Source organism: Ips typographus, linkage group LG1, assembly GCF_016097725.1.
Source record: "Ips typographus isolate SLU linkage group LG1, UJ_Ityp_2.0, whole genome shotgun sequence".
In the NCBI taxonomy this organism is placed as follows: domain Eukaryota; kingdom Metazoa; phylum Arthropoda; class Insecta; order Coleoptera; family Curculionidae; genus Ips; species Ips typographus.
Genome location: NC_138422.1, coordinates 17595495 through 17617955, shown reverse-complemented (window position 1 = coordinate 17617955; position 22461 = coordinate 17595495). Strand labels below are relative to the sequence as shown.

At 40.6% G+C, this 22461-nt stretch overlaps 1 protein-coding gene and 1 long non-coding RNA gene across 6 annotated transcripts in view; both read left to right on the top strand.

Annotated features, from left to right (window-relative positions):
* LOC145740156 (uncharacterized) overlaps positions 1-22461 on the top strand; it is a 173173-nt gene that overhangs the window by 31836 nt on the left and 118876 nt on the right. The gene's annotated exons all lie outside the window — the stretch shown is intronic.
* LOC145730288 (modular serine protease-like) lies at positions 1690-22400 on the top strand. 5 transcript variants are annotated; one of them, XM_081981441.1, is made up of 7 exons: positions 1692-1948; positions 8873-8948; positions 16882-17004; positions 17063-17251; positions 17310-17549; positions 20754-21274; positions 22043-22397. In XM_081981441.1, the coding sequence occupies exons 1-7, from the start codon at positions 1915-1917 to the stop codon at positions 22096-22098; spliced, it is 1239 nt and encodes a 412-aa protein (XP_081837567.1). In that variant the 5' UTR covers positions 1692-1914; the 3' UTR covers positions 22099-22397. The 5 variants fall into 5 exon arrangements, with proteins under 5 accessions (XP_081837594.1, XP_081837567.1, XP_081837556.1 ...); XM_081981430.1 differs by having other exon boundaries at positions 1694-1948; positions 17060-17251; XM_081981450.1 differs by lacking the exon at positions 1692-1948 and adding an exon at positions 8620-8768 and having other exon boundaries at positions 17060-17251; positions 22043-22399.

Here is a 22461-nt window from a genome sequence, read left to right as displayed (position 1 = left end):
CGTTATTTACAAGGCCCTTTTCGCAAATAAAGTATTTTTTATATTTCCTACAAACTGCAAGTCCGAATCTTAACATGTGATACATCATCTTATCCAGAAAAAAAGCTGAATTTAACAATGCAAAAATACAATATAAGGCGCCCATATGAAGAAACAAAGCTGATGATGGTTTCGGAAAATCGAAACGTCGGATTCCAAATTTGACTCGCCATCTTGTAGAGGAGAAGTGGCTGACGATGTGTCAGTAATTTTTATTTGTCTTCAAAAAAGTCCAGAAAAAATTGAAAAGGTTTTTCCAAAATTTCGCTATTTTCCAGATAATTCCGGAAGTAGTCGGAATTTTGTAATTTTTAATACGACATCTTACAAAGCTCGAAAATGCGCATCTTTTCCTTAATTTAACCGACTTTGATCTCTTCAAATAACCGAGATCCCCATGGTTGAGCTTGTAAAACGGACAACCTGTGTAGAAGAAAAACGTTTAAAATGTCACAAGTGTGTGTCAAGTCTGCAAGTGTAAAATAGTATATTATGTAACTAGTGCTGTAAGAGACATTTCCAGACATTTCAAACTTCCAGACGATGTCTATCTAAATTGGCTCAACTCAACCACAGGCTGCACACCGTGACAATCGTTCCTTTGCTCGTTGCGGTGCTGTCAGTCACAATTTCATCCATCCCATAGTCAACAGTCATCCACTAATAAGGCTTTGACAATTTACTGTAAGATGTACCAAGCGTTGTAAGTACCAATTTTCTGCATTTGTCAGGGCGTGTATGTACCCGATTTATGCGGTTTTGAATTGGACGCAACGAATCGGGCTGGTATTGGTCCAATTTGTTTTAGCGCTACTCTACCTGCAAATTGGCATTTTTTTGCTTAAACCCACCAGCTCGAATAAAATAAAATCGAAATAAACCATTAACATATTAAGTGGAGTGGCAATGTACAAGAAAAACGAGAAAAAAGGGACTTTAGAGCGCAAGCCTAGAATTTCTATTACTACCAACTATTTATGTATTTTTATGTTTTTTTTTGTGTTCTCTATCACAAACCTTTAAGTTTACCGGCCTATATTAGGCCATAATGGTTACTTAACCTCAAAGATCAAGGCTGTCTTGACTGAAAATATCACACTCATAACCTTAAAACTGATTTAAAGCCATTTTGAGAACTAGGTTTTCGAGAATTTTTTGCTCTGAAACTGTGGGTTTGACAGCAAAAAGTCAAGAGAGGAGAAAGTTTTCAAACTTATCCAACTACCCCCTTTTTTCACGGTCGAACTGTCAGTTGTTACCGAGTTATGACAAAAAGTACAAATTTAACAGTCAAAGCAGTTCTTATTTTGATTATAGCAAGAAATCTGTACTTATCCGTCATACTTACTGAATTTAGACAAGTTTGACTCTTTTGTCGTTAATGACAGTTGTCATGTGATCGTAGAACATTATTTATTTAGACAGTCGCGTGACAACTGTCAAAATAATTATCTTGGAGCTCAAAAACCTGTCTAGTTTTAGGTACTGCAAGAAAACTACAAAACTATGATTCTTAGCTTTCTGAACAAATTTTAACAGTTGTGACGTTGCCACAGGACAGTAGTCAGCTTAAAGCCATTGACAAACAGAGGGCGCCACTTAATGACGTCATTTGCATTTTAACCAATACCTACGCATCATATAAAAGCTACTAGAGGTTAAGGCGGTTTACAAGACGAAAAAACGGGTTTCCCAGGATTTCTTCTATCAGTTGCCTTGTCGAGTGCAACACATTTTTGTTTGGTTAATAACAAACAAAATTGTGCCGATTTTGATATTTTCATGCTAATCTGTTAAAGGCTCAGTCTATGGTTAAAGGTCTCGGGCGATATCCGAACGTTTACTTAACAGCAAAGCAGTTTTACGTCCAGAAAAATGCGTAAACTTATTGTATTAATTGCCATTCTGGGTAAGTAACTTCAAACCGTGTGCAATAGTATATTACATACTCAGGTGAAAAGTATTTGATTTCTGTCGAGAAATTAGGTAGTTAACTTTATCTCGAGACAGAAATTAAACTTTCAACCGTGCTTTGTATACTATTTTATTTTCAACCATTTATCAAAATCTCATCAAACTTTTAATAAATCATTCAGTTCAAATATTGAATTACTAATAGTCTGTAACAATAAGGTAGTATAGGTACGAGTAGTTATGACTTCAACCATAATAAACGACTGGTGATTTGTTTACAATCTTGACAACGTTTGAAACGTTTCTTAAAGTGCCCTTAATATGTAGATTTCTGAAGACGCAGATATGACAAAAAGCATATTGACATTCAACCGGGTGGAAAGTACTCACTTTCCACCCGGGTGGAAAGTAAAAGTAGGTAATTTTCATCTTTCCACCTAGTTTACACGTAAGAAATAATGTTATTACATACATACGAGTAGTTAAATAAATAACGTTATTAAATACATGGTTAAAAATAAAATAATATGCCTACTAAATTTCTTCTAATGTAGTTTTGTGGTAATAACAGCAAGGACAATCATGAAATGATAAATCTTTATTTAAGATCGAAAGAATTGAAAGTCGTAGATTACGGCTTCTATAGTATAGACAAAAAAAAATTGCGGTAAATCCTCATTTTTCCTCAGAAAATTACAATAAAAATCCTTAAAATGTAAGATAATTTGGTGGAAGAACCACACTTCACACGACAGGAAATCAGCTGTTCGGCGCTGTGTCGGTTCGATGTTGCCAAATGATCGACATAATACTGTTACGATTTTCCCGTGGGTTCACACAAAGTCAATTTAACTGAACAATTAATAAATTTATTTACACTTCAAAACACTCCGTACAATAATTAACACAGCTACTAAAAAAACACTACTACAATTCCACAACTATTCCACTATTTAAAGTTTACCGCGTTCCCAAATTCACTACTACTGCGGTCGAGACCGCGTCTTTTATATTCGCAAACCACGTTCTAGAATGACCGCGAAACGCTTCGCGGGTTGCCTTGATCATTCAAGAATCTTCCAGGTGTGCCGCTTCCTAACTGTGGCCTACTTTAATACGCGCCCGGCCAGATATTGCGGCGCATCGGTTTCGTCCCGAGGCGAGCGCTCGTTAAGAAGTATCGAGCATAGTAGGCCCAGACCGTAACACTGCCCCCCTCTTAAAGCTGATCGTCCCGATCCGCTTCATCTAATCCCTGGTATTTCTTGAGTCTATCCAGATGGACAATTTTCATCTTGCCTTTGGGGCTGCGTTGGACTCTGTACACGACGTCGTTTAACCTTTTTACCACATTGTAAGGTCCCTCCCAAACAGGTGTTAATTTCGGTGATTTGCCTTTCTTCCTCTGAGGGTTAAACAACCAAACTTTATCATCCTTCTGGAACCCTCCCGAATTGGCCCTCAGATCATAACGAGCTTTCATCTTGTCGCTAGTTAGATTCAAACTTTCCCTGACCAGATCATGGATGTTCAGTAATCTGTCTTGCAACTCGTCAACGTAGTTCTCAATGTTCGTGCTTTGGCCTGTTGGAGATCCGAACACCACATCACATGGAAGTCGAAGTTCTCGACCAAACAGAACTTTAGATGGTGACTGTCCCGTTGAGTTGTGGACTGCTGCTCTATAAGCCATCAAGAAGAGCGGAATATGCTGGTCCCAATCTTTCTGATGCTGATCAACAACCTTTGAGAGATGTTGCTCTATGGTCTTATTAAATCTCTCGACCATGCCATCCGACTGAGGATGAAGCGGCGTTGTTCGGGTCTTCCTAATGCCTAGCAGGTCACAGAGCCTCTGAAAGAGCTTGGACTCAAAGTTTCGTCCCTGATCAGAGTGTAACTCCAACGGCACACCAAATCTACTGAAGACATTTTCGACGAGAATATCAGCGACTGTGCTGGCTTCTTGATTTGGAATCGCAAACACCTCAGGCCAATTGCTAAAGTAATCCATGGCAACAAGAATGTACTTGTTGCCTCTGTTGGTCTCAGGAAAAGGCCCAGCGACGTCTATGGCTAAACGTTCGAACGGCAATCCTACGTTGTACTGCTTCATAGGTCCCCGGGATCTCGTCTGTGGTCCGTGGCTAGCTGCGCAAATGGAACATTGTCGACACCATGATTTCACGTCTTGGCAGTAGTTCACCCAGTAAAAGCGTTGCCGGATTTTGTCCAAAGTCTTATTTACTCCCAAATGAGCACCAGTCTTTCCATTATGCATTTCCTCCAGCACGTTGTCGACCCTTCCTCTGGGAACTACCAGCTGCTTCCTTATCTCTTTTCCATCGGCACTCTCCCAAGCTCTTTTTAGCAAGCCGCCTTCAACCACAAGCGAGTCCCACTGAGCCCAAAGTGCTTTGAACGTCAGGCTTTTGCTAGAGATTTCTTGCCATGTTGGTCTTGGCTCGCTTTGTTCCTTTCTCAACAACAATGGGCCTATGTCGCTGTCTTCTAGTTGATCCTTCCTAATCTCATCGGGACTCCATTCATCATCGGTCTTCAGCTGAACCATTCTGATGGACACAACTCCTTCACGTTGTTCCGTTTTCTGGCAATGTTTGCAATCTTCGGCGCAAGGTCTTCTTGATAGAGCATCTGCGTTATTATGCAGCTTTCCGGGTCGATGCTTGATGTTGAAATTATACTGCTGGAGTTTTTCAAGCCATCTTGCTACTTGCCCTTCCGGTTGTTTCATTCCGAGGAGCCACTTGAGTGCCGCATGGTCAGTCCTTATCAAAAATTCCTGTCCGTACAAGTACTTGTGAAAGTGATCGACTGATTTTACTATTGCCAGTAGCTCTTTTCTCGTAACACAGTAGTTCCGTTCTGCTTTGGTAAGTTTCCTACTGAAGTATTCTATGACATGTTCTTCTCCGTTTTGGATTTGAGACAATACAGCTCCAATACCAGAATTACTGGCATCTGTGTCTAAAATGAACTTTCCTTTTGGTTGTGGATAACTGAGGATGGGACTGGAGCAAAGTGATGCTTTTAACCTTCTGAACGCCTGATCACATTGGGTATTCCAACAGTAGGGTGTTTTGTCCTCAGTAAGTTGATGTAGCGGAGCTGCGATGTTGGCAAATCCCTCCACAAACCGTCTGTAGTAGGTGGCAAGTCCTAGAAAGCTTCTCAGTTCGTGTTTATCTTTCGGTACTGGCCATTCTCTAATTGCTTGGATCTTCTTGTCGTCCGTCTGGATTCCGTCGACCGACACCACATGCCCAAGAAATTCGACTTGCTTTTGGAAGAACCAACACTTTTTGGCGTTCAATCGAAGATGGGCACCACCTATTCTAGCAAACACTTCTTGCAAGTTGTTCAGATGTTCTTCAAAAGTTTTCCCCATCACCATGATATCGTCCTGATAAACCAAGCAAGTCTTCCAGTTAAGGCCACGAAGCACAATTTCCATTAGTCTTTCAAACGTAGCAGGAGCATTACAAAGTCCGAAGGGCATCACATTGAATTGGTACAGCCCATTTCCAGCAGAAAAAGCAGTCTTCTCCTTCTTATCTTGCTCCTCAATGCCAACTTGCCAGTACCCACTCTTCAAATCTAAAGTGGAAAACCAACAGGATCCTGCCAAAGTCGTCAGTGTGTCGTCGATACGGGGAAGTGGATAGCTGTCCTTTTTGGTCACGTCATTCAGTTTTCGGTAATCTACACAAAATCTGCTTGATCCATCTTTCTTAGTGACCAGAACAACAGGTGATGACCAAGGGCTGCAGGATTCCTCTATAACTCCGTCGTCAAGCATTCTGTCCACTAATTCCTGCACTTCCTGTTGTTTGGCTATTGGTAGTCTCCTAGGTGGTTGTCGAATCGGTTGTGCATTGCCGGTGTTAATTCGGTGTTTTACAATGGTAGTTTTTCCCATATTGTTCGGTGTTCCAAATACGCTAGCATGGTCCAAAATCAGTTTCCGAGCCTTCTTCAGTTGCGGTGTTGACAGATGTTTCCAGGTCTTTTCAAGTTCATTTAAGAGCTTGTTTTCCCCCAACTGCTCCTCCTGTTCTGGTAACCCATCGCAATTGGTTATTTTGACTACAGGCTCGAATACCGCAATAATTTCGCCTTTGTTGATTTTGACGTCGTCTGGAAAAATGTTTGCAACTCTAATTGGGACTTCACTTCCTCCATTTACAAGTGATTTCCCAATGAGGCATCTTCCTTGTCGGTCCGGGTTTCGTACAAGTCCAACACAGCTCCCAGAATTCTGCTCCAAATGTCCAATGATTATTTGCTCGTAATTGCCGCTTATTTTTACTGTCTGAGATGCCAAAACATTAATGGGTGACTCATAGCGGTGATTGGTTGACAGGATGAACTCTTCACTTCCAAACCTTAGGATATTTTGTTCGGGATCAAAAGAAAATCCATGTTGCCGAATCAGGTCCATTCCCAGAATAAATTCATCTTCAATATCCGCTACTAACACAGTGTGGTAAAACGTAATCCTTCCAAGGCAAATCTTGACTGTTATTTCTCCTAAAACTTTAGCCGATTCTCCAGTCACAGTGCGCAGGAGAATACTTCTTCGTAAAGGCTTAATTTGACTTTTATCCACAAGGTTTGACCCGATCAAAGATACTGCCGCACCGGTATCCAAAGTAAAAGTAACGTTCATCGCATCCACCTTTCTATCTACGTTCAGGCTTCCCATTGATCTACCCAGGCTTCTGATGGAGATAATTCTGGGGGCTTTGTCTTCGCTAGTCAACATTCGCCCCGTAATGTTGACTAGTGGGAGTTTTCCTGGTCCCTCCTGGATGGTTGTACGTCCCTCGTTGGAGAGCGGGACGGTATCCTTACTCGACAATCTCGTTTCATGTGTCCCGTACGTCCGCATCGATAACACTCCACTCTAGTGATCGGGCGTGACTGTTCTAACTGTGTGGACTGGCCATTTGCTAATGCTGCCATTTGTTGCACTATTTGGCCGAACATTGATTCAATTTTATTCATTGGTGTAGCAGCATGATCGGCTGGCGGTTCTCTCTCCTCTTGAATAGTCACGGCCCTGATCCTTGGCTTTAAGTCATTGCACGCAGCTTCAACTTCCAGCGCTCGAACTAGTAATTCGCTGCTGTTACTTCCTTTGAACATCTTCAGCATTTTCTTTACTTCCAGATCTCGAATCCCATCTACAAAACACTGTGCCACAAGTTCTTCTTGGATCTCATCCGGGACGGCTGGGTAAGCCAGATGCACAAGGCGACGAATTTCGGCCTCAAACTCTTGTAAATTTTCACCAGTTTTCTGCAGTCTTGCCTTTAATTGTGTTTGGTACACTCCTTTCCTATGCTGATCCCCATAACGTCGTTCTAATGCAGCTACTAATGCGTCATAGTTGCTTTGTTGGGCGATAGGCAGAGTCTGTAACAGCTCCAATGCAGGTCCTCGTAATGCCACCACCAGTGCTACAGCCTTTTCCTCGTTACTCCATCTATTTGCATTTGCAGCAGCCTCAAATTGGAGTTGGTACGTTGCCCATGAAGTTTGACCATCGTATGTGGGAGGCTTGATCTTGTTGAGCCCGTTTCCGGTGAACACTGTAGAGCTGACTCCTCTGCTGTCAATTTTCTGCTCTAAGTCGCGTAGCTTTATCTCAACATCATTCTGATTTTTATGAATGTCCCGAACATCAATCTGAATTTTATTAATGTCCTCCCGAACATCAACCTGAATTTTATTAATGTCCTCCCGAACATCGTCTAATTTTACCTGAACATCACACTCCATCTTTTTGAGACTATGGGTTACATACTCTTGGATTTCTGTTTTGGTCCCCGCTAGAGCGTTCAATATTTCTACGTTACGCTCTCTATCTTCTTGACGCATTTCCATATCTTGTTGTCGAATCTTTTCTTGTTCTTCCTTCTCTTGTTGTCGAATCCTTTCTTGTTCTTCCTTGTCTTGTTGTCGAATCCTTTCTTGTTTCTCTTCTTGTTTTTCAAGCATTGCCATAATATCTGCAAATTGGGCCTCCATGTTTGCACTTTGACGTCTTGTTATTGGCATAAAATAAATTTAACACACCACTGTTCCGAAAATCTCTAGTCCGGTTCTGAACACAAGTCTCTAACCCGAAATTTAGTTCCAATTCACGTCGCACTAAAGTCTGATCGCACTTCTGACACCAATTGTTACGATTTTCCCGTGGGTTCACACAAAGTCAATTTAACTGAACAATTAATAAATTTATTTACACTTCAAAACACTCCGTACAATAATTAACACAGCTACTAAAAAAACACTACTACAATTCCACAACTATTCCACTATTTAAAGTTTACCGCGTTCCCAAATTCACTACTACTGCGGTCGAGACCGCGTCTTTTATATTCGCAAACCACGTTCTAGAATGACCGCGAAACGCTTCGCGGGTTGCCTTGATCATTCAAGAATCTTCCAGGTGTGCCGCTTCCTAACTGTGGCCTACTTTAATACGCGCCCGGCCAGATATTGCGGCGCATCGGTTTCGTCCCGAGGCGAGCGCTCGTTAAGAAGTATCGAGCATAGTAGGCCCAGACCGTAACAATACCTATAACCTCGAAAACTGCGGCTATTAAAAACCGAAATAATGCTTGGCAACCTAGTGCTAACCGTAGTGGCCGATTCGGATAAGTGCCAATATTTGTGAAAAAAATATGCATTAATAACTGACCTAGACTAACCAAGTGCGAAAGTGATTCAAACACCCTTCTTGTAAACAAAGGAAAAATGCGGCAACTATGCTTTAACCCAAGCAGGTAATTTTCATCTTTCCACCTGGTTTACACGTAAGAAATAATGTTATTTACATACATAGTTGAAAATAAAATAGAGTTTTATGTCAGTTGTTTTTTACTTTTAGGTGTGTTAAAGGGTGCACGAACGTACAATGTGAGTTACAGTAGAGTGAGACGGCAGGCTGAACAGAATTGTCAAAGGTAAGTAAGTCACTATAAATTACTCTGTTTGCATGGTTTTTGGATCAGTAAAGATTATCGGGGGCAATACCATAAGAGCTCAGATTTAGCCGGATAATTTTTGTGCTTGTCTTAGAACACTTTCTTTTTGGTGTAACAGCACGAGACCTGTAAGGTCCAAACAGGTCGAGTTTTGTACCATAAAGAAAGTATCAGAAGACAGGGGGAAAAAATATCCTGTTCAAAATCTGAGCTCGAATGGTATTTGATAAAACAATTCCTTGAATATAATCAATAATATAATAAGACTGCGACTTCCTTGTACTGGCAGAAATACATTTTTCTGGTTCTTTTGATTTTCTGCAGTAGAACTCTATCCGAAGCGAGCCATAACCAAAACAATACGAACAAAAATCAAAATTGACAGTGCCAGCAAAAATCTCAAGGTGAGACATTGCAACAATAGAAGTGTAGTGAAAATCCGTGGAAACGATGAAATCAACAGCAAAATTTATCCGATTTTTTTATCCGCTAGCAAACTCTCTTCCTTCCTTATTAGCAGATAGCAAACCGTGTTTTGATGACGTATATATGGCATTTTTTGCACATGAGTGGAATTGTCGGGGGCAATACCATAAGAGCTCAGATTTAGCCGGATAATTTTTGTGCTTGTCTTAGAACACTTTCTTTTTGGTGTAACAGCACGTGACCTGTAAGGTCCAAACAGGTCGAGTTTTGTACCATAAAGAAAGTATGAGAAGACAAGCGGAAAAATTATCCTGTTCAAAATCTGAGCTCGAATGGTATTTGATAAGACAATTCCATGAATATAATCAATAATATAATAAGACTGCGACTTCCTTGTACTTGCAGAAATAATTTTTTTTGGTTCTTTTGATTTTCTGCATTAGAACTCTATCCGAAGCGAGCCATAACCAAAACAAAACGAACAAACATCAAAATTGACAGTGCCAGCAAAAATCTCAAGGTGAGACATTGCAACAATAGAAGTGTAGTGAAAATCCGTGGAAACGATGAAATCAACAGCAAAATTTATCCGATTTTTTTATTCGCTAGCAAACTCTCTTCCTTCCTTATTAGCCGATAGCAAACCGTGTTTTGATGACGTATATATGGCATTTTTTGTACATGAGTGGAATTGTCACTGGAATTTTCCCTATTTTTGTACAGTACAATGTCAACAATCCTTCCAATGGCGCTACAGCCCAAATCGGGCCTTGGCCTCCTCTATTTTCTTCCTCCAGCCATCCCTGTCCAACCGGTCTTTTACCTTCCAGTTTTTGGTTGAAAATCCTCTTCACTACTCTTGACTCTTCCATCCTCTGCAAATGCTCGGCCCATTTAACTCTTTGTAATCTTAGTGTTGTTGCTAGGTCTGCTTCTGCGAAGAGCTGGTAAATCTCGTTGTTGTATCTTATTATCCACTGTTCGTTTTCTTGGACTGGTCCATATATTCTGCGTAAGATCTTTCTTTCGAATGCCTTCACCATTGTTTCCGCTCTTTGTGAGAGCGTCCAGGTCTCGCTTCCATAGCATAACACTGGGCGTATTATTGTTTTATAAAGTTTCAGTTTTGTTTTCCTGCGGACATTCCCTGATCTGATTATGGTCGAAATGTGGTAGTATACATTAGTGGTATTACTGATTCTTCGTTGGATTTTCTTCATCTCGTCCCATTTCTGGATATGTTGCCTGGGTAGGTAAAGTCATTGACCGCCTCAAAGTTTTGGTCGCCTGTTGACATGTTCTGGCCTCTCCTCCTATTGCTTCGGGTCTGTATTAATACTTTGGTCTTATTTTCATTCACCTTTAGGCCCACTTCTTCAGCCGCGCCTTCTAGTTGTATGTAGGTTTCTTTCATTGGTGTTAGGTTTTTTCCAAGTATGTTTATGTCATCTGCATATCCTGCTAGTTGATTGGATTTGTGTAGCAGCGACGCGTTGGTGTCTACCGTGGTTTTCCTTACTACGTATTCTAATGCTAGATTAAAGAGCATTGGGGCGAGTCCATTTCCCTGCTTGAGGCCTTGGTTTATTTTAAATGGGTCTGTTAGGTTTCCTTGTATTTTCACCCGGGTTTCAGAGTTCTTCATTTGGTTAGTCTTGTTAGCCTTACTAATTTTCATTGTACGTTAAAGTCTAGCATGATGCTGTAGAGCTTTTCTCTGTCTATGCTGTCGTATGCCTGTCTGAAGTCCACGTAGAGTTGGTACACATCAATATCATATTCCCAGCATTTCTCCAGAACTTCTTTTACTGCGCATAATTGGTCTGTGGTCGATCTTCCTGGTCTAAAACCCGCTTGGTATTCGCCAATGATGTTTTGGGCTAGTGGTTCTAGTTTGTTTCGGAGGATGGTTGTGAAGGCATTTTTTCAGTTCTCCATATTTCTTTGATTAGGTCTGTTACCGCTTTCGCTAGTTGTGGTCCTCCATATTTTATTAATTCTGACGGAATGTTGTCCATACCTGGTGATTTGTTATTATTTAGCGACTTGCTTTTCTCACCTCTTCTTCAGTTGGGGGGTCGTTGTTCTCCTCCCGTTCGTCTGCTGTGAGTTCGAGTACTCTCTGGTCTTTGTTGGTTGGAAATACTGTTTCCACCTCCCTTGTATTTCTGTTTCGTTTCCGATGATTTGTCCTGTCTCATCTCGGCATAGGCTAGTGCTTGGCTGGAAAACTTTCTTGAATATATTTATTTGCCTGTATGCTTCTCTGGTGTCGTTGTTCTTAAAGTCCTCCTCAATTTGTAGCAGTGTTTTGATAATGGCCGCTCTTTTCTTTCTTCGTAGCAGTTTATGAGTTGCTTTTCTAGCATCCTCGTATTTGGCCCTCTGTAGTCGGGTGGGTCTTTCTATGCATATAGCATATGCTTCGGTCTTGTCGTTTATGGCTTTCTTGCAATCCTCGTCAAACCATTCTCTTTTGTTTTCCCTTGGTTTGGGGCCTATTGTGTTCTTGGCGGTTTCTGTGGCCGCTTCCTTGATTTCTTTCCATTTCTTCTCAACGATTTCGCTTTCTTCCTGGTTTTCTGTTACCTTCTCTTTCTGTTTCTGTAGTACTTCTGCTATGTTATTTTCGAATGCTGTTAGTGTTGTTTCTTCCTTTAGTTTTTCTCGGTGATATTTTGTTTGGGATTCCTGGGATATTTTTGCGCGGTTGGCTATTCTTTCTCTGTACGTAACTTTAATTAAGTGATGAGCCGAGTCAATATTTGCTCCTCTGTACTTTGTCGATTTGGTTGGCCGTTCTGCCGTCCGGGGATATCCATGTTGTTTATGTATTGTTACGGTTTGGGCCTACTATGCTCGATACTCGATGAAACCGATGCGCCGCAATATCTGGCCGGGCGCGTATTAAAGTAGGCCACACTTAGGAAGCGGCATACCTGGAAGAATCGAGGCAAATCACGAAGCGTTTCGCGGTCATTCTAGAACGTGGTTTGCGAATATAAAAGAAGCGGCGTTGACGACGGCGTAGTTAGTGAGTAGTGTAGTAGTGAATTTGGGAACGCGGTAAAGTTTAAATAGCGGAGTAATTGTGGAATTGTAGTAGTGTTTTTAGTAGCTGAATTAATTATTGTACGGAGTGTTTTAAAGTGTTAATAAATTTATTAATTGTTGAGTTAAACTGACTTTGTGTGAACCCACGGGAAAATCGTAACAATTGGTGTCAGAAGTGCGATCAGACTTTAGTGCGACGTGAATTGGAACTAAACTTCGGGTTAGAGACTTGTGTTCAGAACCGGACTAGAGATTTTCGGAACAGTTGTGTGTTAAATTTATTTTATGTCAATAACAAGACGTCAAGGTGCAAACATGGAGGCCCAACTTGCAGCTATTATGGAATTCCTTAAACAAGAAAAGGAAGAACACGAAAGGATTCGACAACAAAACGAGGAAAAACAAAAAGAAAGAATTCGACAACAAGAAGAAAGAATTCGACAACAAGAAAAGGAAGAACAAGAAAGGATTCGACAACGAGAAGAAAGAATTCGTCAACAAGAAAAGGAAGAACAAGAAAGGATTCGACAACAAGAGAAGGAAGAACAAGAAAGGATTCGACAACAAGAGAAGGAAGAACAAGAAAGGATTCGACAACAAGAGAAGGAAGAACAAGAAAGGATTCGACAACAAGAGAAGGAAGAACAAGAAAGGATTCGACAACAAGAAGAAAGAATTCGACAACAAGACAAAGAAGAACAAGAAAGAATGAGACAACAAGATATGGAAATGCGTCAAGAAGATAGAGAGCGTAACGTAGAAATATTGAACGTTCTAGCGGGGACCAAGACAGAAATCCAAGAGTATGTAACCCATAGTCTCAATAAATTTCAGAATGATGTTCGGGAGGACATTAATAAAATTCAGAATGATTTTCGGGAGGACATTAATAAAATTCAGAATGATGTCAAGATAAAGCTACGCGACTTAGAGCGGAAAATTGACAGCAGAAGAGTCAACTCTACAGTGATCACCGGAAACGGACTCAACAAGATCAAGCCTCCCACATACGACGGTCAAACTTCATGGGCAACGTACCAACTCCAATTTGAGGCCGCTGCAAATGCAAATAGATGGAGTAACGAGGAAATGGCTGTAGCACTGGTGGTGGCATTACGAGGACCTGCATTGGAGCTGTTACAGACTCTGCCTATCGCCCAACGAAGCAACTATGAAGCATTAGTAGCTGCATTAGAACGTCGTTATGGGGATCAACAGAAGAAAGGAGTGTACCAAACGCAATTAAAGGCAAGACAGCAGAAAACTGGTGAAAAACTAGAAGAGTTTGAAACCGAAATTCGTCGCCTTGTGCATCTGGCTTACCCAGCCGTCCCGGATGAAATCCAAGAAGAACTTGTGGCAATTTTGTAGATGGGATTCGAGATCCGGAGGTAAAGAAATGGCTGAAGATGTTCAAAGGGAGCAACAACAGCGAATTACTGATTCGAGCGCTGGAAATTGAAGCTGCGTGCAATGATTTAAAGCCAGAGCCTATTCAAGAGGAAAGATTACCGCCAGCCGATTATGTTGCTACATTAATAGATGAAATTAAAGCAATAGTAGGCCAATTAGTGCAACAAATGGCAGCATTAGGAAATGGTCAGTCCAGACAGTTAGAACGGTCACGTCCGATCACTAGAGTGGAATGTTATCGATGTGGACGCAAAGGACACTATAGAAGGAATTGCAGACAGCGGTCTTGTTCTCCAAACCCGCAGTGCCGACGAAATCAGGACATTAGAACAAATCACCGGAACTCTTCTGTTAAAAGAAACATTACATGTTATATTTGTGGACGTAAAGGACATTACCAATGGAATTGCAGAAAGCAGTCTCGTTTACCGACCCCGCAGAATTGGCGTAACCAGGAGCAGGAAATGAAGAACCCGGAAGGACATTTACCGCGATATGTAGAGGATCGTCAAGCTTTGGATAGTGACTTAAGGTACCGGAAAGGACAAATTCATAATGGTTGGAGGATTGGTCAAATCGCGAAGGTGACAGATAGAGAGGCTACAAAAAGAATGAAGAGCAGCGTTTCTAAGGAAGACATATTGAAAGGACAGCGCTCAGACTCTGATTTGAAAGTAATCAGAAGATGGTTGGAGAAGGATTTGAAACCGGATTGGCAACAGATTTCCAGATATGGACCAACAGTAAGGGGTTACTGGTTGCAGTGGAATTCGCTTCGACTGCGAGATGACTTAATTACTCGCAAATGGGAAAGTCCAGACGGAAAACGCTTTGTTTACCAAACAATAGTGCCCAATTCCTGCAAAGAGAATGTGCTGCGAGAACTACATGACAGTCGCGGAGGAGGACACCTTGGAGTAAACCAGACTTTGGCTAGAATAAGAGATCGATTTTACTGGATAAAATTCAGAAAGGACGTTGAGGAATGGTGTAAACGGTGTGACCAGTGTTCGTTACAGAAGGGATCCAGCACAATTCGGGAACTTGAGAGAGAGAAGATGAAACCAAACAACGACCGTATGAAGATGACACTGGACCACAGACCAACTGGTGGCAATTATAAGGAAGGTGATGCTGTGTGGATGTTTCAACCCAGGAAGAGCAAAGGATTAAGTCAAAGATGGCAACGACACTGGGAGGGACCTTACAATGTGGTGAAAAGGTTAAACGACGTCGCCTACAGAGTTCAACGCAGCCCCAAAGGCAAGATGAAAATTGTCCATCTGGACAGACTCAAGAAATACCAGGGATTAGATGAAGCGGATCGGGACGATCAGCTTTAAGAGGGGGGCAGTGTTACGGTTTGGGCCTACTATGCTCGATACTCGATGAAACCGATGCGCCGCAATATCTGGCCGGGCGCGTATTAAAGTAGGCCACACTTAGGAAGCGGCATACCTGGAAGAATCGAGGCAAATCACGAAGCGTTTCGCGGTCATTCTAGAACGTGGTTTGCGAATATAAAAGAAGCGGCGTTGACGACGGCGTAGTTAGTGAGTAGTGTAGTAGTGAATTTGGGAACGCGGTAAAGTTTAAATAGCCGAGTAATTGTGGAATTGTAGTAGTGTTTTTAGTAGCTGAATTAATTATTGTACGGAGTGTTTTAAAGTGTTAATAAATTTATTAATTGTTGAGTTAAACTGACTTTGTGTGAACCCACGGGAAAATCGTAACGTTACGGTGTGGGAAGTACGTCGAGCTAATTATCATGTTTTTACTTGTTGCGAAATCTACTATCCTTTTTCCGTTGTCATTGGATTCGTTGTGGAGGCTCTTTTTCCTATGGTTGGTTCGCATTCCACTTCCTTCCTTATTTTGGCGTTCAGGTCTCCGAGGACGATTTTGATGTTGTTTGTTGGTATTTTGTCATAGGTCCTTTCTAATGTTTGGCAGAGTTCGTCGTTGACCATTTCTTCCTTCTCTTCCATTTTCGCATGGATATTTATTATTGACATATTAAAGAACTTTAGCTTTAGTCGTATCACGCACAGCCTCTAATTGATGGGTTTGAATGCTATGATCCTGGTTTTGGTTTTTAGATCTACTATAAATGCTACTCCGAGTTCGTGGGCGCCATCTTCCTTTCCACTGTATAACATCGAGTGTGTCTTTGTATCCATTACTCCTTTCCCTCAACCATCTGGTCTCCTGCATGGCCGTTACTTGTATTTTATATTGCTCTAGTATGGGGAATACTTGTTTTAGCGTTCCTGTTTTGTTTAGGGTTCCCACGTTCCATGTTCCGATACTCATTTCCACGTCTCGCTTGGGTCGTCTTCTCAAAGTCCGTCCTGTCCGACGCTTCTTCAGAGATTTTGTAAAAAAATGTTTTTTTTTCCGGGGTGGGGTTGTTAGCCCCACGCCCAACCCCCTTTTCGGAGGGCCACACATTTGCACGAACCAGGCTTCTGTTAAGTTGTTGTTGTTGCAGTTTTGTAAGAGAAAAGTGGTTTTAGCATGACAAGCACTGTCCTTAAGTGCTTTTTGGATTTATTATTGAAAAATCTCTAGTTGAACCTGATTGAACTGTCTTGTCTAGGAAAATATATTTGTCTCTCTCACTCGCGCAGTGAATAGACGGAGACAGCTAATATTGAATTGACAGTCGTCATTGACAAGATCAAGCAAGTCGTGATCGAACCATAAATGTCAGATTATGTGCCCGTCCTGGTTTTTCCAAAATAATGTTTTCACCTTCAATTAGTGTAGAAACATGGTCAGTAGGTGCATAGGCGTGAATATTGATGATTTCCACCTCGTAACAGTATAAAATTGGGGTGATAAGTTCCAGAGCGATAGTCAAACGGTAAGGGTCTTCAATTGGCAGCTTTAAGTAACTTATGCACCAACCACACAGTTTTGCGGTAAAATATTGCAAGTTAGCGTTGGAAAACCGGAAAAAGAAGATCCAAAAACGTCAAATATTTGAAACTATAACAATTTGTATATGTATACACAGCGACCCAATTAAGTTCCAATGTCAGACTACTGCAGACTGTATCGATTCGGACAAAATGTGCGATGGTATCGAAAACTGTCGGGACGGTAGCGACGAGCGAGATACAGTGTGTCAAAGAATACCGTAAGTTGAGTAGAAGTAGATATATACCAGGTATATACAGTACATATATGTATAGTAGGAGTATATACATGCCATATATATATAAAGTACAAGAATATACCCGGTGTCCCAATGACTTGTTTCGGTGCACTTCGCACGGCGCATGCATCAGCCCCGACCATAGATGTGACGGCGTGCAAAATTGTGAAGACAATTCGGATGAACTCAACTGTCCAAGGCTAATCAACAAAGTGAATACGAAGTGCAGGTGAGTGTGCTTTGTCTGGTCCACTGTGTAAACGTAACTTAAAATCGAATGATGCTAGATCGGATGAGTTCGAGTGCCGGAATGGTCAGTGCATCGAAATGGACGCTCGTTGCAACGGAATTGAAGAGTGTACGGACAAAAGTGACGAAACTGAGGAATTGTGCCTGAATACTGATTGTCCTGTGTATACGTACAAGTGTCGTTACGGCGCTTGCGTCGATGCGCATTCACCACGTGTAAAGAAACTTTTAGGCCTATTCAGAATTTTAGATGTAGATCCGCCTTCTTCAAAGTTAAGGTATTTTACAGTGACTCACCGTACACTATATTCTGTAATTTTTTCACAATTTTACTCCTTCAATTTTTCACAATTTTACTCCTTCAATACAGGGTGAAACACGTTAGTGTCACTTTGACCACCAAACCAATTTTCAAACATTTTCCAAAACTACAAATTTTCTTTTAGAACCGCCATTTTTTCAGGAATAGTAAACTTAGGGGGAAACTCAGGAATAGACGTCCTGTATATCCTGTAGTTTTTTCAGAATTTTACTCCTTCAATTAAGATATAGGATGAAACACGTTACACAACGAAACACAAATTATAATAATTAACACTAAGTCAACATGTAATCGTGAATAACTCGGTTATTTGAAACATATAGACACACCGTGTAACAAAATAAAGCTAATAAATGGGGTTATCACGTGACGTTGACAAGACCCCGCTTAGTTGTAACGTTTAGCCGTTAGGCGGCGTCAAAGTTGCCTCATTATGTTATTGCATCACAAATCTTAATTTATCCTTAGTTAATGCAATATGTAAAGTAACAAAAATACAAAATGGCGAACTGTCACACTGTCGTTCTCTTGCTTGAAATCACCGCCATTTTGAGAGTATTGGTAGCTTTATGGAGGGGTGACGTCACGTGACAACGGTCATGGTTTGTCAGTCAGAACTATTTATTCAGATTTATTTATCAGAAGACTGGAGTTTTATAAATAAATTGTGCCAGGAAAACCCAATATTTGCTTAAAAAATTGAAAATTGTATTAGAAAGAGGTGATTTCAGTTTTCTTGACAATTAAAGGGTAGTTCAGTGAAAAACGTATGCTACGTGCAAATTTTAATAATCCTTAGAAAACCGGTTTCGGCCCTTTAGGCCATCATCAGCACTCTAATTCGTCAGATTGAGGCCGATCCACCGGAGATCACCACGCAACCAGCCACTAGACACATGTCCAGGGCCAAAGGACAGGACTCAATACGTCCACAAAACTTAACTCAATCCAAGATTGCACAACACAATTACGTCACAGTATGTTTGTAAAAATTAAATTAAAATGTTAAAATTCTAAAATTTTTAAGATGTTAATAAAATGGGTTTAAAACGGTTTACGGAATAAATTAGAAATTAAAACATTAAAAACTAAATGATAAAACGTTAAAAGTCAAAATTAAAATTAAAAATTTGTCCAAGGGTCGGACGTCTTTTTTTTTTAAATTTTTAAAACTGTCCCTTTAGGTCGTTAGAGGTTTTATTATTTAGTTTTTAATGTTTTAATTTCTAATTTATTCTGAAAACCGTTTTAACCCCATTTTATTAACATTTTAAAATTTTTATAATTTTAACTGTGTTCTGCAATCTTGGATTGAGTTAAACTGTGCGGGTGTTGCGCTTCTTGACAATTGACTAGACGCGGGTGCGTCCAATGTTAGGTTAGGTTAGGTCAAGGACGGTAAACAGTAAAGGATTGCTTGATTGGCCGATTTGGTTTCCCGGCGAATGTATCCTGACGTCACAATAAAGTCTCGGGCTCGTAGTGATGGGTAAATTACCGGTAAAGTAAATATTTTACATTGCCAGGAAAATTTGACCGGTAAATTACTGGTAAATTACAAACAATGTGTTTCTGGCAGGTCAAACTTTGACGCCGCTTTTCTCCCTGACTGTACCAAATTTTGTAGTATTTTTTTATGTTGTTGAATAGGAAATTGAATGGGGATTCCAAAAACTTGCTTAAAACAGTCGTTTTCTTACTCCAAGTGGATTTTACAGGCGATTTTGTCCCTGACTTTTCTTTCAAATTGTGTCTCTGGCATTTTATATTTTGACACCCCTTTTCTCCCTGACTTTACTTTGTTTTGTAGTGATTTTTTATGTCATTAGATAGAAAATTTAATGAGAATTAGAAAAATGTGGTTAAAAATATGATTCGGTCACTCCAAGTGGGTTTTACAGGCAATTTAGTCCTTTAAACCGTGTTCAAAATTTAGATCACAATTTTACTAACTTAACAAACCAGTTTTTCCTAAACTACTCGAAAACGGTGACTATTTAAAAAAATTGCAGGAGACCAAAAATGTTCCTAATCAACTCCTTAACTTAGCACCGTAAGGTTGCAGGACCGTTTTAGCTTCCAGTATACAGGGTGTGCATGAAAAGTATGGTGATTGAATGTTTTGGTCACCCTGTACACATTTTTTGAGAAAGAATTTTTTGCTCAACATTACTGGAAAGCGGAGCTTAAGACGACTAATTTAAGCGATTCAACTTCCCTGAACTCCCAAAAAATAACTGAATTACAGGCTGTTCAAATTTTAAACCAGAATTTCAACTAATTTGAAAATTTGTTGCACCAAACCAGTTTTCCCTAAATAACTCGAAAAATTTGAAAAAAAGCAGTCATTTTCGTAAAGAACTGCTAAACTCGTCCCTGGAGCTACTATACAGGGGGTGCATGAAAAGTATAGTGATTCAGATTTATGACTTTTCAAATTAATGACAGTCAGGACAGGAAAATGATATTTTTTAAGCAAATTTCAATTAGACCCATAAATTTACATTATTATTATAAAATTGGTAAATTTTCCTGTCATATTGAATTTTACTTTACCTTACCGGTAAATAACCGATTATGGTAAATTTACTCACTACAATACGCTAAATATGATCGACTGAAATCAGTTTACAATCGCGCAAACGCGCGATCCCTGACTTGATGGTGACGTAAAAATCGTCACCGGCCCGAGCCGATACGGGCAACATTGCGCTTATGGGATTAAGCAATCCTTTACTGTTTTGCGTCCTTGAGGTTAGGTTAGGTGCGTTCTGGGATTGCCAAAACTGCAACTAGGCACAAAAGACACTGGAGTAGAAAAAATTAGAAATGACACGTTTTCACAGAATCAGAATGAGAAAATTGCAAAAAAAAACAACACTGTAAGAAAAAATATTTAATATCTCAGGAAGTAAAAGACGTATTATGGTCGTTTCTGCACCGAATTATCTGGGGAATCTTTAGGAAATAACATATCAAAAAATCACTTTGATCAGTTAAGTCCTTCCTGGGTTTGGACAGGGCTGAAGTAGGCGCAAAAAAAAATACTAAAACTCAGAAAGTAAAGATATCTGTAGCATAACATTGTCTGTAGACAACAACTGTCATTCTGACGTCAAAACTGTCAAATGTCAGAATCACGTGATGTGTTTTTTTTTAGGTGTAACGGGGTAAAAAATTGCGCAGACAATTCGGACGAGGCCAACTGCGCACCCACCGTGACCACCATAACAAATCCACCGGTACCGACCACCTCATCGAACAATTACTGTAGCACACCGCCGCACCCCGAAAACGGTCAATGGATCTATCTGTACAATCCGTACGACCCGGCGTTGTCAAACGCGGCGGCCAAACCAAAAACTGCGATAATTTTCCGGTGCAACAAAACCTACAAACTGTCCACCACCGCGGACGAGGGACAATTGGTTTACTGCACCGACGCGGGACGTTGGAGTTCGACAGTGTTGCCGCAGTGTTTGCGTTTGTGCCCGAAGCGCGTGAACAAGAATCACGTGACTCTGGAGTGCAGTTTGGATCGGTCGAAGATCGGTTGCGACAAGGCAACGCCCGGGACTCGGTATCAGTGCGATTCGTATTTTGAGTCCGCGTCTGCGTGGAACGTGAACATTTGCGGCAAGAACGGGGAATGGAACTACGACGAAGCGAAATGTCAAGAAAGTAAGTTAGTTTCTGCTTCGGTCCGTCCCTGGACTGGTGGCGGTGACGTCTTCCGATGCAGTTTTATAGTTCTATGGAAGGGATTGACAGTGGTTGACAAGCGTACTAGAACGGAATTTAGACAGAAAATGTCACAACTGTCAAAAATGCACTCATAAAGCTATAAAATGCATTGACAGTTCAGGTCAGGTTTAGAACACACCCCAAAAGAGCTAAAACTGATGTTCTAATTTAACGAAATTCAAAGTGGTTTTATTACTTGTCAAGTATGTTTCAGTGCTTTATAGCTTTTGGGAATCGAATTTGACAGTTTTCAAGTTCCGAACAAAACAAAAATCAGAAACATCAGAAACTGACAGGCAAACGTCACAACTGTCAAAATTCTACTCATAAAGCTATAAAATGGATTTGATTCTGTTTGCTTTATTTACGCAGATTTGCTATAATTTTACTGAATTTTAAGAATATTTTGTAGTTTTATAGCTGAAAAGGATTTTGACAATAGCGTCAAACTAAATCAGAAACAGACGTTACAACTGTCAAAACTGCACTCAGAAAGCTATAAAATGCATTCAACCGATCTTATTATTTTTCAGATTTTATACCTCTATGGGATTGATTTTGACAGTTACCATGTTTAGACTAGCTGCAACTGACAGCTAGATGTCACAACTGTCAAAACTTCACTCCTGAATCTATAAATCGCATTTTTTCTAATTCATTCAGTACTTTTCACGTATGTTTCCGTGTTTTGTACCTTTTTCACAGTTTCCAGGTTGGAACGCACTGAAAAAGCAGTTGAAAGTGATGACCAAATGTCATAAATTGTCAAAGTTTCTGGTGGGTTAGGCGAAGCCCTGTAACCTGTGTATTAACACTTTTTTGCCTACACTAAGGCTAATAAGCGGGAAAAAAACGCTGAAAACTAATCCACGAGTGAAAAATCAATATGACGTCACAATTAACGTTGTCCCCGCCACTTCGAACAGAGAGCAGTAAATTCAGTACTGGATGAGTTGCGCGCGTCCGCACCAGTTGACAGGGGACGGCGTCGTTGGGCGCACTCGTCAGCTGGTATAATCGACATCGGGCACACTCGTCGATGCGCCGGTCGACTAGTTTATGTAATATTTAAAGTAATTTCATATAGTATTTAAGACACCTGTTATTTTTTAAATGTAATAACC

Excerpts from the sequence above, each read along its gene's own strand:
- LOC145730288 (XM_081981430.1), top strand. The coding sequence starts at position 1,915 with ATGCGTAAACTTATTGTATTAATTGCCATTCTGG. Across the intron at positions 1,949-8,872 it reads TGTATTAATTGCCATTCTGG|GTGTGTTAAAGGGTGCACGA; the intron begins GTAAGTAACTTC and ends TTTTACTTTTAG. Across the intron at positions 17,550-20,753 it reads CCGCCTTCTTCAAAGTTAAG|GTGTAACGGGGTAAAAAATT; the intron begins GTATTTTACAGT and ends GTTTTTTTTTAG.